At 47.9% G+C, this 12,633-nt stretch overlaps 3 protein-coding genes across 3 annotated transcripts; all 3 read right to left on the reverse strand.

Annotated features, from left to right (window-relative positions):
- Positions 1-4,917: 4,917 nt before the first annotated feature.
- On the reverse strand, positions 4,918-6,226 carry TREMEDRAFT_61455 (uncharacterized protein; the record flags this gene model as incomplete). The annotated part of the gene is made up of 3 exons (XM_007003597.1): positions 4,918-5,085; positions 5,792-5,927; positions 6,060-6,226. The coding sequence occupies 3 exons, from the start codon at positions 6,224-6,226 to the stop codon at positions 4,918-4,920; spliced, it is 471 nt and encodes a 156-aa protein (XP_007003659.1).
- Positions 6,227-9,321: 3,095 nt separating this feature from the next.
- On the reverse strand, positions 9,322-10,579 carry TREMEDRAFT_61456 (uncharacterized protein; the record flags this gene model as incomplete). Its single annotated transcript, XM_007003598.1, has 4 exons — positions 9,322-9,345; positions 9,405-9,430; positions 9,525-9,591; positions 9,866-10,579. The coding sequence occupies 4 exons, from the start codon at positions 10,577-10,579 to the stop codon at positions 9,322-9,324; spliced, it is 831 nt and encodes a 276-aa protein (XP_007003660.1).
- Positions 10,580-11,421: 842 nt separating this feature from the next.
- TREMEDRAFT_61457 (uncharacterized protein) lies at positions 11,422-12,503 on the reverse strand (the record flags this gene model as incomplete). The annotated part of the gene is made up of 2 exons (XM_007003599.1): positions 11,422-11,909; positions 12,389-12,503. The coding sequence occupies 2 exons, from the start codon at positions 12,501-12,503 to the stop codon at positions 11,422-11,424; spliced, it is 603 nt and encodes a 200-aa protein (XP_007003661.1).
- Positions 12,504-12,633: the final 130 nt, after the last annotated feature.

Raw genomic sequence — 12,633 nt, forward strand, 5'->3', positions numbered from 1 at the left:
AGAATGATATTGAAGAATCAGCAAAGTTGGTACTTTGCTGATTGTACTATATACTGTCTACAGGTATCCGTGTCCTCCTCTCAGTTCCTACTGCAAGCGTCTATGTACATACTCGGACAGGTGAAAAACCGCTTTTGAGCAAACTCAGTGGGGAAATCTCGAAAAGGGAAAACCCGTCCCTACCTACTGCAGCACTGCCTCCAACTCTTGCCGTTCTCTTTCCTAATCCGTCGAACTCGATGGAGTTCTCTCGATTCGTTGTTACTCCGTAACAATCATGGATACCTGCCATTGTTCCTGGTAATTCCAATTTACAAGCATGAGAACCTACCTGCCGTACTACCTTGTACGGCCCACTTTGCTTAACATCCAGCTTCTTCATTGGCCTCTTAGTCTTGATATTCTCTAACGACAGCATAAGTAGGTCACCTTCCTCGAAGTTTGGCGTAGTTCGGTGTTTCCTATTGTATCCTTCGGCGTACTTCTCGTTAGCTCTCTCAATCCCCTCAATACATTCTTTATGTATTTCGGTTAGGTCTTTCACTACTATTGTAGCAGCAGGTACCTCGACTTCACTGGCCTTAATCTTTTCAGCCCACCGAGGGTGGTACTGTCACGAAGTGACAAGACAGTTTGGTAAGAGTTGGATGGGTTGGGTATTTAACCAGCGACCGGCGTTTTGCAGTAACCACCAGTTGATAGGCCTTTTAGCACAGTGGTGTAGACCACTGTCTCTGAAGGGCACTGTTATATCCTCCCAATGCTGGTTAGTTGGTCTTGTGACAGGTACCCATAGTTCGCATAAAATGGGGTCTTGTTTATCGCAAAATGATGGGTGTTGTTGTCAGCAAAGCTAGCTCGAGCAAGCAGCTTCGACCAGTTGTTCTGCTGGTAAGAGGTGAAGATTCTAAGGTATAGTTCGAGAGATTGGTTGGTTCGTTCGGTTTGTCCATCAGTCTGTGGATGATACGCAGTAGAGAGATGTAGTCTTATCCCCAGACTATCGGTTAGGTTCTTCCAAAACTTCGAGGTGAACTTCGATCCCCTGTCCGATACTATGTTCTCTGGTAGCCCATGCTGAGCCACCACGTAGTCCATTATCAACTCTGATAGGCCAGCTGCGGTTAACTTCGTCGTAGTCGGGATAAAAATGGCCCATTTGGTCAATCGGTCCACCACTACCAGGATGGAGTTAAACCCATGGGAATTCGGGAGTTCCTCAATAAAATCCATCGAGATGCTGGACCAAGGTCTCATAGCCACTTCCAGTGTTTTAAGCTCTCCATGGGGTTTCTGCCTGTTAGTCTTTGCTCTCTGACATACCGCACATCTAGCGATATAGTCTTTGACATCCTTCCTTACTCCAACCCAAACATAATCCCTTAGGACTAGCTCGAGGGTCTTTGCTGAACCTGGGTGACCAGCTAAGGCCGAGTCATGTCACATCTTCATGATCTTCAGCCGGGCATTGGCGTAGTTCGGCACATAAGTACGATCATTGAACGTGAGGAACCCCCTTGGGTTCCATCCCCCACGAAGTATTAACGGGACGGCGAACTACGGCGTAATTTGGCGACCGACTCTGGTTCCTGTAGGTTATCGTGACATGTCGGATGGGAGCACTCAGCACAGATTACTCCCAATAACTCTTCTCTAACCTCCTCCACCTCTTCGTTGTCCTGTATTCCAACTACTAGCGTGCCAACCTGTCAAATTGACAGGCCCGTATCCTTCCTTTTTGGTTTGTAATCCGTGAGCCCGTGGTCTCTCTCTTTCTCTCAGACCCGTGGACGCGTAGCTACTCTCTCTTCTCTCTCTTTCCTCTCTCTGTCTCTCTGTCTCTCTCTCTCTCTAGCTGTCTGTCTCTCTCTCTCTGTTCTCTCTCTCTCTCTGTTCTCTCTCTCGCTGTCTTATCGTCTTGCTTCTGAGTGCGGGTGTCGCCGCTAGCCACGTGGTTTGTCTCCAAAGTTAGCTCAACATCTTCTCTTATTATAGTAGATCAAGTCCATAGGGTCAATAAGGTCGTTCTCTCGCACTTCCTTTGTCCCTTGTAGAGCCCGTAGCAGGTGTTGTAACCCAGAGCTAGTGTTGTCAAGTTCGTCGAACTTCGGCAGACCTTGAATAAGATTGCTCTCTTGGACCAAAGTACTCCCTTTTCCAGAGTGGTAGTCTGCTCTTCTCGACAGTCTGTCCGGCAGTGTAGCTTGTTTTCCTGGTCGGTACACCATTTTAAACCTAAAATTAGAGAGCTCTTCGACCCACCTACCCTGCCTAGGGCTCAGTTGTTTAGGTTCCATCCAATACGTCAAATTCAAATGATCCGTGAGGACTGTAGTCTCTACCTGTAGCAGTAAGTGTCTCCTCCTTCTGAAAGCTTCAACGATAGCTAGTAGCTCCTTCTCGCCTACCGTGTAGTTTAACTGTGCCGCCTGAAACGCACCGGACTCGATAGCTACCGGGTGTTCTTGCCCTAACTCGTTCACCTGCAAGATTATGAAACCCCAGCCGAAAAAAGACACATCTGTTTGTAGTAGTGTCTTCAACAAAGGCTCAACGCGAGCCAATACTGGAGCCCTACACATTCTATTCTTCAATTCTTTAACAGCTCTTTCCTGTTCTACTCCCCCAAACAAACCGGTACATCCTTCCTGATGAGATCATTGATTGGTTTAGCAATCCTGGAGAAGTTGGGGACAAAACGCCGATAATAACTGACCACTCCCATGAACCCTCTGCTCTCTCGCAGGTTCTTCGGACGGGGAAAAGAGACGACAACATCGATGTATTCCGGATTACTGGAAACCCCTCCGCGCGAAACCACAAACCCCAGAAAGACTACCAAATCTCTCTCAAACTTGCACTTACTAACTTTTACGAACAAGTTCGACCTTTGAAGCACTTCGAACACCTTCGCCGTAGTTCCCCTCAGTTCTTCCAACGTCTGACCGTAGATGAGTATATCATCTATGTAGACAACTACTCCCTTTCCTAACAGCTCTCAAAAACTCTCATTTAAGAAGTGCTGGAATACAGCAGGAGCATTTCGCAGACCATCTCGGACAACAAGAGACTCGAACATACCGTACTGAGTCCTAAACGCCGTCAAGTGTTTGTGTCCTTCCTTTACTCGTAGAAGTTGATAAGCCCCAATCAGATCTAACTTGCTGAAATACCTCGCCTTTCCCAGCTCTTCGGTTATCTGGCCGATCAGAGGCAGTGGATAGGCGTTGGGTACCGTTGCCTCGTTGAACTTTCGGTAGTCAATGACCATCCGCCATTGACCTTTTGCTTTCTTCGGTACCAAGAACATCGGTGATCCGTAGGGTGAATTACTGGGTCGAATTCTTCCGGCCGATATTTCGCAATCTAGGATGTCTCTCAGCGCACTTCTCTGATCTTCTCCGAGGGAGTAGAGTGGAGCAACCTTCAGGTTCGCCCCCTCCTTAAGATCAAACTCCAGATCATATCCCCTCGAGGGAGGTAATTCTTCACCTCCCTTCCTCGGGTTAAAAACATCAATAAACGGGTGATATTGTTCAGGAACCACCTGATACAATTCCTCCTGTTCCCCCGGACTCAGTTCATCCTGGTCATCTTTGTCTCGGAGATCTATCGCGTCCGTCGGAGTTGGCAGCCCTATGGCCGCTAACTTCGCCGCACTTGGTGGGCTCAGGATGGGGAATTTCACCGAGTTGTCTCTTCCATCAAGAACAACCCCTTCCTTCCTCATCCAGTCCCACCCTATCACAACATCTGCATCGCAGAGCGTTGTTACATCGAGACGAACAGATCACACTTCGGCATCCTTCGTCAAACTGAAACCGACTTTGATAAACTTGGTGATAGGTCCAGCAACACTAACCGAGCCATCAAATATGTGAACGGGTACGCTCACCTGGTATTGTCTCCTTTCTGCGCCTATCTTTGCCGCTGCCCTAGGACTTATATATGAACAAGTAGCCCCAGTGTCCCAGAGCGTAGTTAGCTTCATTCCATTGATGAAAATGTCTGATTTAGGTTGATCTCTAGAAGTGGAAGGGATGAGGAGATGATTATCGACATTGCATGAACAAGGGGTACTGAGTGGTGTATTTTTGTATTCACAATCCTCTGGCTCCATCAGCTGTGTCTCTTTTATAGGTTTGGGAATGGTGGCCGAGAGAATATGGCGGACCCGCCGAGCCTCGCCTACTGCGACAGGTCCTCTTCTTTTCCCTGGTCCTCTCCCAAATCTACTTCTCCTTCAACCGCATTTAAGTTCCTCCTCTGTCCAAGAGGTACTGCGTTCCCTCCCAATTGTCAAAGGGTTGCTTCTTCGTTAATTTCCTACGACTGACGGCCAATAACCTTGTGGGCTTTGACCTTTACCAACTTCGTTGTTCGAGATATGAAATAAGTGACAATAACTTCTGGGTGTAATAACTTTGTACTTGACTAACTTCTATTACTAAGACAACAACCAGAGATTGTCAAAGATCTCTGGGAACTTCGGCCCTTAAGTACTTCGTCCTTCCCTAACTTCGTCAACGCAGAACTTCGTTCAACCCGAAGTCCCAAGCTTCGTACCTCACAAACTTCGTCCCCGACGAAGTTCGTGCCTCCCTAACTTCGTATCTTCCTAACTTCGTATCTCCCTAACTTCGTATCTTCCTAACTTCATAACTTCCTAACTTCCTACATGACTAACTTCGCCCTCGACGAAGTTAGCCTCCGAATACCCTCGTGGGTGATGAAGTTCATGAGAACTGGGTCGTTGATGGCGAACTGATGTCCAAAGGAACTTCGTTTGATGGGAAAAGGATGATGCGTGACACCAATCCTCCACCACGTTCTCCGAACTTCTCCCCCCATGGAGGCAACAGTCCAACCTTAACCTTAGCCTCCCTTACAGGACATTCCTTTAGCCAATGTCTTGTTTCACCACACTCCGTACACTTCCCCTCTTTTCTCCTTGTCTCCCTCAGATCGGAACTCGGCCTGGGCCATCTTCGGCGAACCTCGTCGATGTTTGGCGGCGCACTCCTTACCACCGTTGACATCATAGTCGCCTGGACACCACCCTGCGCCGAAGGTTGCCCCTTTTCCCTGTTCTTCTCTTCTTTCTTCTCCGTCCTCTGGCTCTCCACCACTGTCGTTGTCCTTATCCCTCCTTCCCTCTTCCTCTCTGCCTCCTTCTCTACTGGCCTCATCCACAGGTGATTGTCCAAGGGAATAACAAACTCCAATAGCTCTTTCACAGTCCCAAACGATCTACCGTGTCTTGCAATCTCATCTAGGAGATGTGATTGTAACCTTTCTTGGCTCGATCAACTAGGTTCCCATCGTCAGACCACTTGAGAATGGCGACGTGTCGCTGGAAGGCGGAGAAGTAGTCCGAAGCAGAACCGGTTTGCGTAAGATCATTGAGCTGTCGCGCTGCAGTCCCTTCCTCATCGGGGTCACCAAAGTTTGTCTTGAGATACTTAACAAATTGGTTGTGTGTCGTGAGGTATTCCGGGAGAGGCCTTCTTGATAGGTCGGGTTGAACAGCAAGAAGAGGTGTTTCGCGCAAATGAGAGATCATGAAAAAGACTTTCTTAGTGTCGTCGGGGAAAAGGTGAGAGTTTAATTCAAAGTGTACGTCGCATTCAGACAAGAAGGCGGTTAATTTATTCCGGTCTCCTCTCCAGAGGTCTGGGTTAGGCAACTTTATTCCCTTCCGTTGTTCCCCAGCTACGCTTGGGGTCGCCGAAGTTTGCCGTCCCATGGCGTACCTCACCCCTTCTGATATCCCTGCTGCAATTCCGCCCACTGTCTCCCTTTCTCTTCTCTGCTCCCACTCTTCCCTACGCCTTCTCTCTTCCATCATGTCTTTGTTCATATTCGCCACCATCTGCATCAAGGCCAACACCACCCCTTGTGTTCCTTCCTCTCCCCAGTTCACTGTACTTCTGGTGTTTTCTCTTGGGCGTGGGGTTTGGTCTGATCCAAGTGGGGATCCCACAGGTGGAAGAGCATTAGATGGAGGGGATGGAGGGTTAGACGGTACCGGTGGAACGAACTCATCTCCTTGCACTGACCCCCCCCCACTATCTTCCACTCCAAGGTCCTGCCCCATTGCTCTGCGAAGTTCCTCCAAGGCTCTCCTCTCGTTCTCCTCCATCCTGTCTCCGTCCCTACTCATGCCTCGGGTAACTCTCCTTTCTGGTTCCATAATATCTTCCTCTCCGAGGTTCGCACGGGTCATTGGTAAGAGCAATCCTTGATACTGTCACGGCTGTCAAACAACTATCTTCTAGCAGACCGACGGTCGACGAACCTCGGCTAATGTCACGAAGTGACAAGACAGTTTGATAGTGATAGTGATAGGATGGGTTGGGTATTTAACCAGCGACCGGCGGTATGCAGTAACCGCCGGTTAATAGGCCTTTTAGCGCAGTGGTTTAGACCACTGTCTCTGAAGGGCACTGTTATATCGTCCCAATGCTGGTTAGTTGGTCTCGTGACAGATTAACCGGCGGTTGCGGGTAGGATCCTGTGTCACGCCTGCGGGTAGACTGCGGTTGCAAAGTACTGCCTTGGGTACTGAAGGGTTTTAGTCTCTGGCTCGTAGAGCTTGATGACTGCCTTAGGTACTGAGGGTACTGAGGTGTTGGGTTAGAACCAACTAGGTGACTTTCAAAGATGAAGTTCAACTTCAAGATGAAGATACATTGCTGAAGAAAGAGGGGGGAGATGTGCTCCTTTTATACCCTTCAAACTGACTAAACTGCTAAACTATAATTTGCAATCTGACTAAACTGATAAACTAGTATTTGCAATCCCTAAGTCCTATTGGCAATCCTTGAGTCCTTATTTGCAATCCTTGGTTGGGGATTGGCAATACTGCTATGGTGATTTGCAATGCTGATTAAGCATGCACTATAATTACTACTTCAGGAAGGTGGAGGCATGTGGAGGCTGTGCCTGAGTGATAACAAAACCCACATCATGCATCTTGCATGTGTTCAACTGTGGCAGTGTGGCAGAGCCACTCTGGATTCATGACATCCTGGGTTCGACTCCCAGGGTGGGCTGGGTCGTGCTCAGTCCCTACTTGGAAAACCTCCCTCTCTGAGAAAGTTTTCGGCCTATCGTGCCCATCCCTGTTGGGGCCCCAGATGGGGCTGAAAGGGAAGGCATAATGTCACGAAGTGACAAGACAGTTTGATAGTGATAGTGATAGGATGGGTTGGGTATTTAACCAGCGACCGGCGGTATGCAGTAACCGCCGGTTTAAAGGCCTTTTAGCGCAGTGGTTTAGACCACTGTCTCTGAAGGGCACTGTTATATCGTCCCAATGCTGGTTAGTTGGTCTCGTGACACTCGGCTAACTTGACGCTTCTAAGTCGCTTTCTCACCCAACCAGGAGAGCGCAGACGTCAAAAGGAGTGTAACTACGGCGTACTTCGGCGTAATTACTCTAACTGGGGTTTTGTTCTACTGATGGCGATGTATCTCGATTGTATATAGCTATCTCTATCTGTCTTTCACTACTGACAACAATCAAGGTTTGCTGAAGAAGTTCACCGATCTGCAAACTGTCTATACTTCCCCTCTCTTCTCATAGAAAGTCCCTCAACCCCTGTACAGCCTTGCACTCAGTCCTCTTCGTTCAACTTCGCCGTACCTCCGATATCCTACTCCGACTAACTTTGCCTAACTTCCCCTACTCCACTCTCCCTCGGTTTCCTTCCCCTAACTTTGCTGTAGTTCTCCGTTAGGCGGGGTTGTCTTGACAAATAATCCCTAGGTTCTCGTAACTTCGTCGTAGTTGGTCTCAGTGGTTCGGAGTGATGGTGGACAGTGGTTTGGTGATGGTGAAAGGAGCGTCGGTGATGGTAGTTGTCAGGGGTGTCACGACATGGTTTGTGACAGCCACTCTGGGACAGAGGACAAAGCACAAGGGGACCAGGACTAGGAGTGACAAGGAATATACTCAAAATAACAAGACTGAGTCCAACAAGGAATGGGACTGTGACCCAAGGAGTGTCTCTGGCTTGTCCAACAAGACTAGGAAGGACTTGTACTCTAACTGTAACTGGACTGGACTGGAATCAAAGAAAGAGTGGCAATGGAAATGACTTTTGATCAAGAACTAAAGAAGACTTCAAAGTACTAAGTAGGGTTTATATAGACAAATCAGGCTTTCTACCAGGTTGAACCGTCCTGCGTAGGAAAACACCGTAAACCTCGGCGTACCTATCATTTTCTAACTAGCAAAGACAAAATGCACACTATTCTCGGCACGCTGTGTGTGATACGCTGTGGACCGCATGAGAAAGCACGCATCATGTCGTGAACCATACACTCGCCTTAAATCCAACTGTACTGAAGTCTTGGATCTCTAGCCATACCAGGCATCGTAACTGAGAATAACATAACTAACTAAAGGTCCAGGTCTCTTGCCTCAACGGCATCAGAGCAGAACCAAAACATGAGGAAACTGATACTTGTGATTCATGACATAGGCTGAGTAGGGTCAATGGAAGCAGAAGTGCGGCGATGTTAGGCGGAGTTAGTCAAAGAGAGGAGAAGGACGGCCAGGGACTCAGGGAAGTTGGATGAAGTGTGTTGAAATATGTCTAGGCACGAGAGGGTTGGGTGAACATCTAGGAGGAGTAGATAATAGTAGCTGAGAAGATGGCTGAAGTTCTTCAGTGATCCTTGATTGTTGTCAGTAGTGAAAGATTGATAGAGATAGCTACATTCAAATCAAGATACATCACCATCAGTAAAACAAAACCCTAGTTAGAGTAACTATGTTGAAGTATGCCGTGGTTACACTCCTTTCAACGCCTGCACCCTCCTGGTTGGGTGAGACATTGACTTTGAAGCGTGAAGTTAGCCGAGGTTCGTCGAACGTCGGTCTGTTAGAGAGAAGTTACTCAACGGACGTGACACCTGACAACTACCATCACTGACCCTCCTTTCACCATCACCAAACCACTATCCATCACCAATCACCACCACCCAACCAGTGAGACCAACTACAACAAAGTTACAGGAACCTAGGGAGCATTTGTCACGACAACCCAGCCTGGCGGAGAACTACGGTGAAGGAAACCGAGAGACGCAGAGCAGTGTAGAGGAACTTAGGCGAAGTTAGTCAAAGTGAGAAGAGTAGGATATTGGGGATATGGCGAGGTACGGCGAAGTTGAGCGAAGAGGACTGAGCGCGAGGATGTGCAGGAGTTGAGGGACGTCCTATATGAAGAGAGGAGAAGTATAGATAGTTTACAGATCACTGAACTTCTTTAGCAATCCTTGATTGTTGTCAGTAGCAAGAGATATATTTAGTAGCTACAACCTTCGAGTCAGGGAGAGCTGCCACTCAGCAGTTTGATGTACCACAGCAGAGTTGGCCGCAGTTCATCGACGCTCACCTTATTGTTTACCACTCGACGTATCACTACGGCGTAGTTAGCTGTAGCTCCATGATGAGTACCCTGTCTCAGTGAGACATCGACGCCCCAAGACGACGTAATTAGCTGAGGTTTGTTGACCGTCAGTCAGTAGAGAAGAAGAATCGACATCTGTGACATAAGGTATGACCGAGGCTAACGCCGACAACTATGATATAGTCTCATGAGGAACCTGTTGCTCCTCCTCACTCTCAAGTAGTGCTGAGGGAGTAACAGGTTAGTGGTTTGCATCACTCTCAAGGCAGTGCTGAGCAAGTAACAGGTGACATGTATTTGAATATCCGTCGCTCCGGTCCGGTTTACTTCACAACCTGGTCTTGCTTGTCACATCCTTTGTGACAATACATGAGCCTTCTTTCAAGAGCTGTCAAGTCATCATTGTATTTGAGACAGTCTTTGGGAGATGCTCACGATTCACCCACTGGTGACTGTGAGTAGGACAAAGGCTCCTCCCAATTGGCGGCTGGCCCGGATTTTGCCGATGAGGGCAAGAAGTGCAAGTATTCAGTATACCCATCTGCTGATGCCCTGGGTTCAGGGCCACCTGAAGTATATCCTTCACTAACTGTGCGGCGAAGCTGTACTGGACCTCTCCTACCCCTTTGATTATAACTGTTTTGACGTCCTGATTTGCGTTCAGATGTACTCATAAATCCTGATGACCTCTGGGCATAGCGACTGATTCCTTGGAGGTCAAGTTTGGTGAGGCTAGATGGACTTCTGGTTTTATCAGGTTTAGGATTTGGGTGTCCACAAGTCTGACAGTGGGATTTGAGGAGACTATAGCTACAAGAACGTGTAGGTCCAGTGCAGGGGCTAGAAAGTGGATTCCTACGTCGAAAATCTGCCTCTAGTATATCCCTTTCCCTTTCCACTGTTCTGGAATAGCAGGCGCCTTTCCCTGTGCCTGCTATACGCATGTTGTCCCATGAATGCACCTGTTGTGGAGAAGGTAATTTTTGCTCAACATAACTCTTGGCTGGCCCCACCATGGTCTCCACTCTGCTGATGTTGTGTCCAGACGAGACACTTGTATTGATCCCTTCCATCAGCTTTTCTGCCCCTCGGGTCAAAGTCTGGGATTTTGCCACCTTATGCTCCGGGATCATTTCAGTACAATCAGGATCCATTGACATGATTTTGTATGCTTTGTTCCTTTCTCTTTCTATCAGTAAATATGTTTGAATCAAGATAATGTGAGTGGATGAATATGTTGGATCGACGCGGAATGGGGTTATGAGTGGGTATAAATAGTCTAAGAAAGTAGGAGAGTCTTCCATCTCGTCGGGCACCAACCATTCCTCAATTCAACGGGGTCTCGGCCTATGGCTTCTCTCTTTTCTGAAAAGGTGATGTCATCATCTAGACGGTGAAAGGACATCCGTCATCGAGTTTGTGTTTGGTGGAGGTAACCGAACTTTGCGGCCTTCTTTCTGCTGAGGCGGCTCCCCCCATCCGAAAACCGGATTGCCAGATCAGGATAGACGACGTCATTACTGAAATCCCGATCAAAGCGGTGTAAACCGTGCGAACTGTCGACGCGTAGCGCGTAGTTTGGGCGAGACGGATGATACGGGTTGAACATGATACCTGGTATCCCTGACGACGTTTGGTGGCGTTTTTCACAATGTGGAATCTTCATGAGGTAACTATGGAACACATCACCTTCCCTCCACCTTATGAAACAAGTACTCCGTACACCTGCTCCATTTCTTCCCCTTCACGACGAGTCCCATAGCGATTATTCCTGTTTCGAGTACGGTCACACATTTCAGGATTTGTCCCGAGGGCCTCCCCTCAATGATCCTCTCCTTCAATTTCAAACTCTTACTCAGTCCTTGTGGATAGATGTTGCCTTCGTCCTATCCATATGACGACAACCTCTTACAAAAAGGGTCTAACTCACAGTAACTCCCCAATTTCTCCCTCCCTGTCATCTTAGACATCCCTTCATTCCTCTTTCCATGCCAATCGGAAATCATCCAGAGTGGTATACTCCAGGAAACATATCATCCCCCTGAGCTTCGTTGTTCAACCATAAAGAGCCTGTTCCACCGTGTACACTCAAACTCTCCAAAAGAGCAACACAGACCCCTTCCACACTTCTTTCGTCATCAACACTCTCGACCCATTCTTTCCTTGCATAACCGAGATTTTCCAAACCGTACAGAAGGCTACGTACTAGCGAAACAGGTTGAAGTTGATGGATGAGTAAAAGTAATTGGGAATAACGAGTTTCTTTAGTTATTCCCATACCTCTTAATCTCTCCTGCCATTGTGGAGGATCCAAACCAGACTCCTGGTTTCTACTTCCGTCAAATGTGCACGATTCGTGTGACCAGGATGTCATCGGCTGGGAATGGGTTTGTTGGAAAGAGTGCGAATTGCTCGGGTGGATTTGTGACCAAGAGTGTTCGTATTGAAGTGGGGCTTGGTTTGAGAATGTGTAATGCGATTCGGTATTCCCTACCGTATTGCAAGTAGAATAGGCGGGTAAAGAAGGAGAGACGTCATGAAGAGCAGGAAAGCTGGAGGGACAATCAACCTCCGAAGACCAGGGAGGAAACACTTCGGAGAAAGAGAATGACGGGCTTGGTATCGATTGGGGCTGGTACGAGCAAGAGGCTGAGCTCGGAACTTGATGATACGATATGACCGACATCTGACGAGGGATGTGATCGACTGAAGGATTGACTGCAAGCTTAGTTCTTATCTGCCGGTCTTTGGACAGTGGAGAAAGCAGTGAGTTGAACGCAGTCCAAGGTGTTGGGCCAGAAGAAGTGAGAGATACATGGGATGGCGTAACCTAACATCTGGACGCAATAGATAATGTTGTGGGATGAAGAGTGGTGGTCGAGGGGTGTGAATGTGATTTAAAAGTGGAATGTTAGGGAAGGATTTGAAAGATGTTTGAGGTGTATCAAAGTGTAGTAGAGTTGACTTACCGTAGTCATCCCTTGTTGAAGCTGCTTGCCGATCATATGAGATGTCTTCTCCAGTGGAATATTCCCAATCACCCATGTACGAGTAATTCCTGATGCTATGATTATCGGTACTCATATTCTTCCTCTTTTCCTTCCGTTACCCGGAGAGTTGAAGTGAGGATGTGAGGACCCCACCTATCTGAATCTTTGTTGGTACAATTGATGGGTCTCCAAATTATACAATGTGATATCAGTACTCGGCGAGG

The sequence above is a fragment of the Tremella mesenterica genome (assembly GCF_000271645.1).
Source record: "Tremella mesenterica DSM 1558 unplaced genomic scaffold TREMEscaffold_3, whole genome shotgun sequence".
Taxonomy (NCBI): Eukaryota; Fungi; Basidiomycota; class Tremellomycetes; order Tremellales; family Tremellaceae; genus Tremella; species Tremella mesenterica.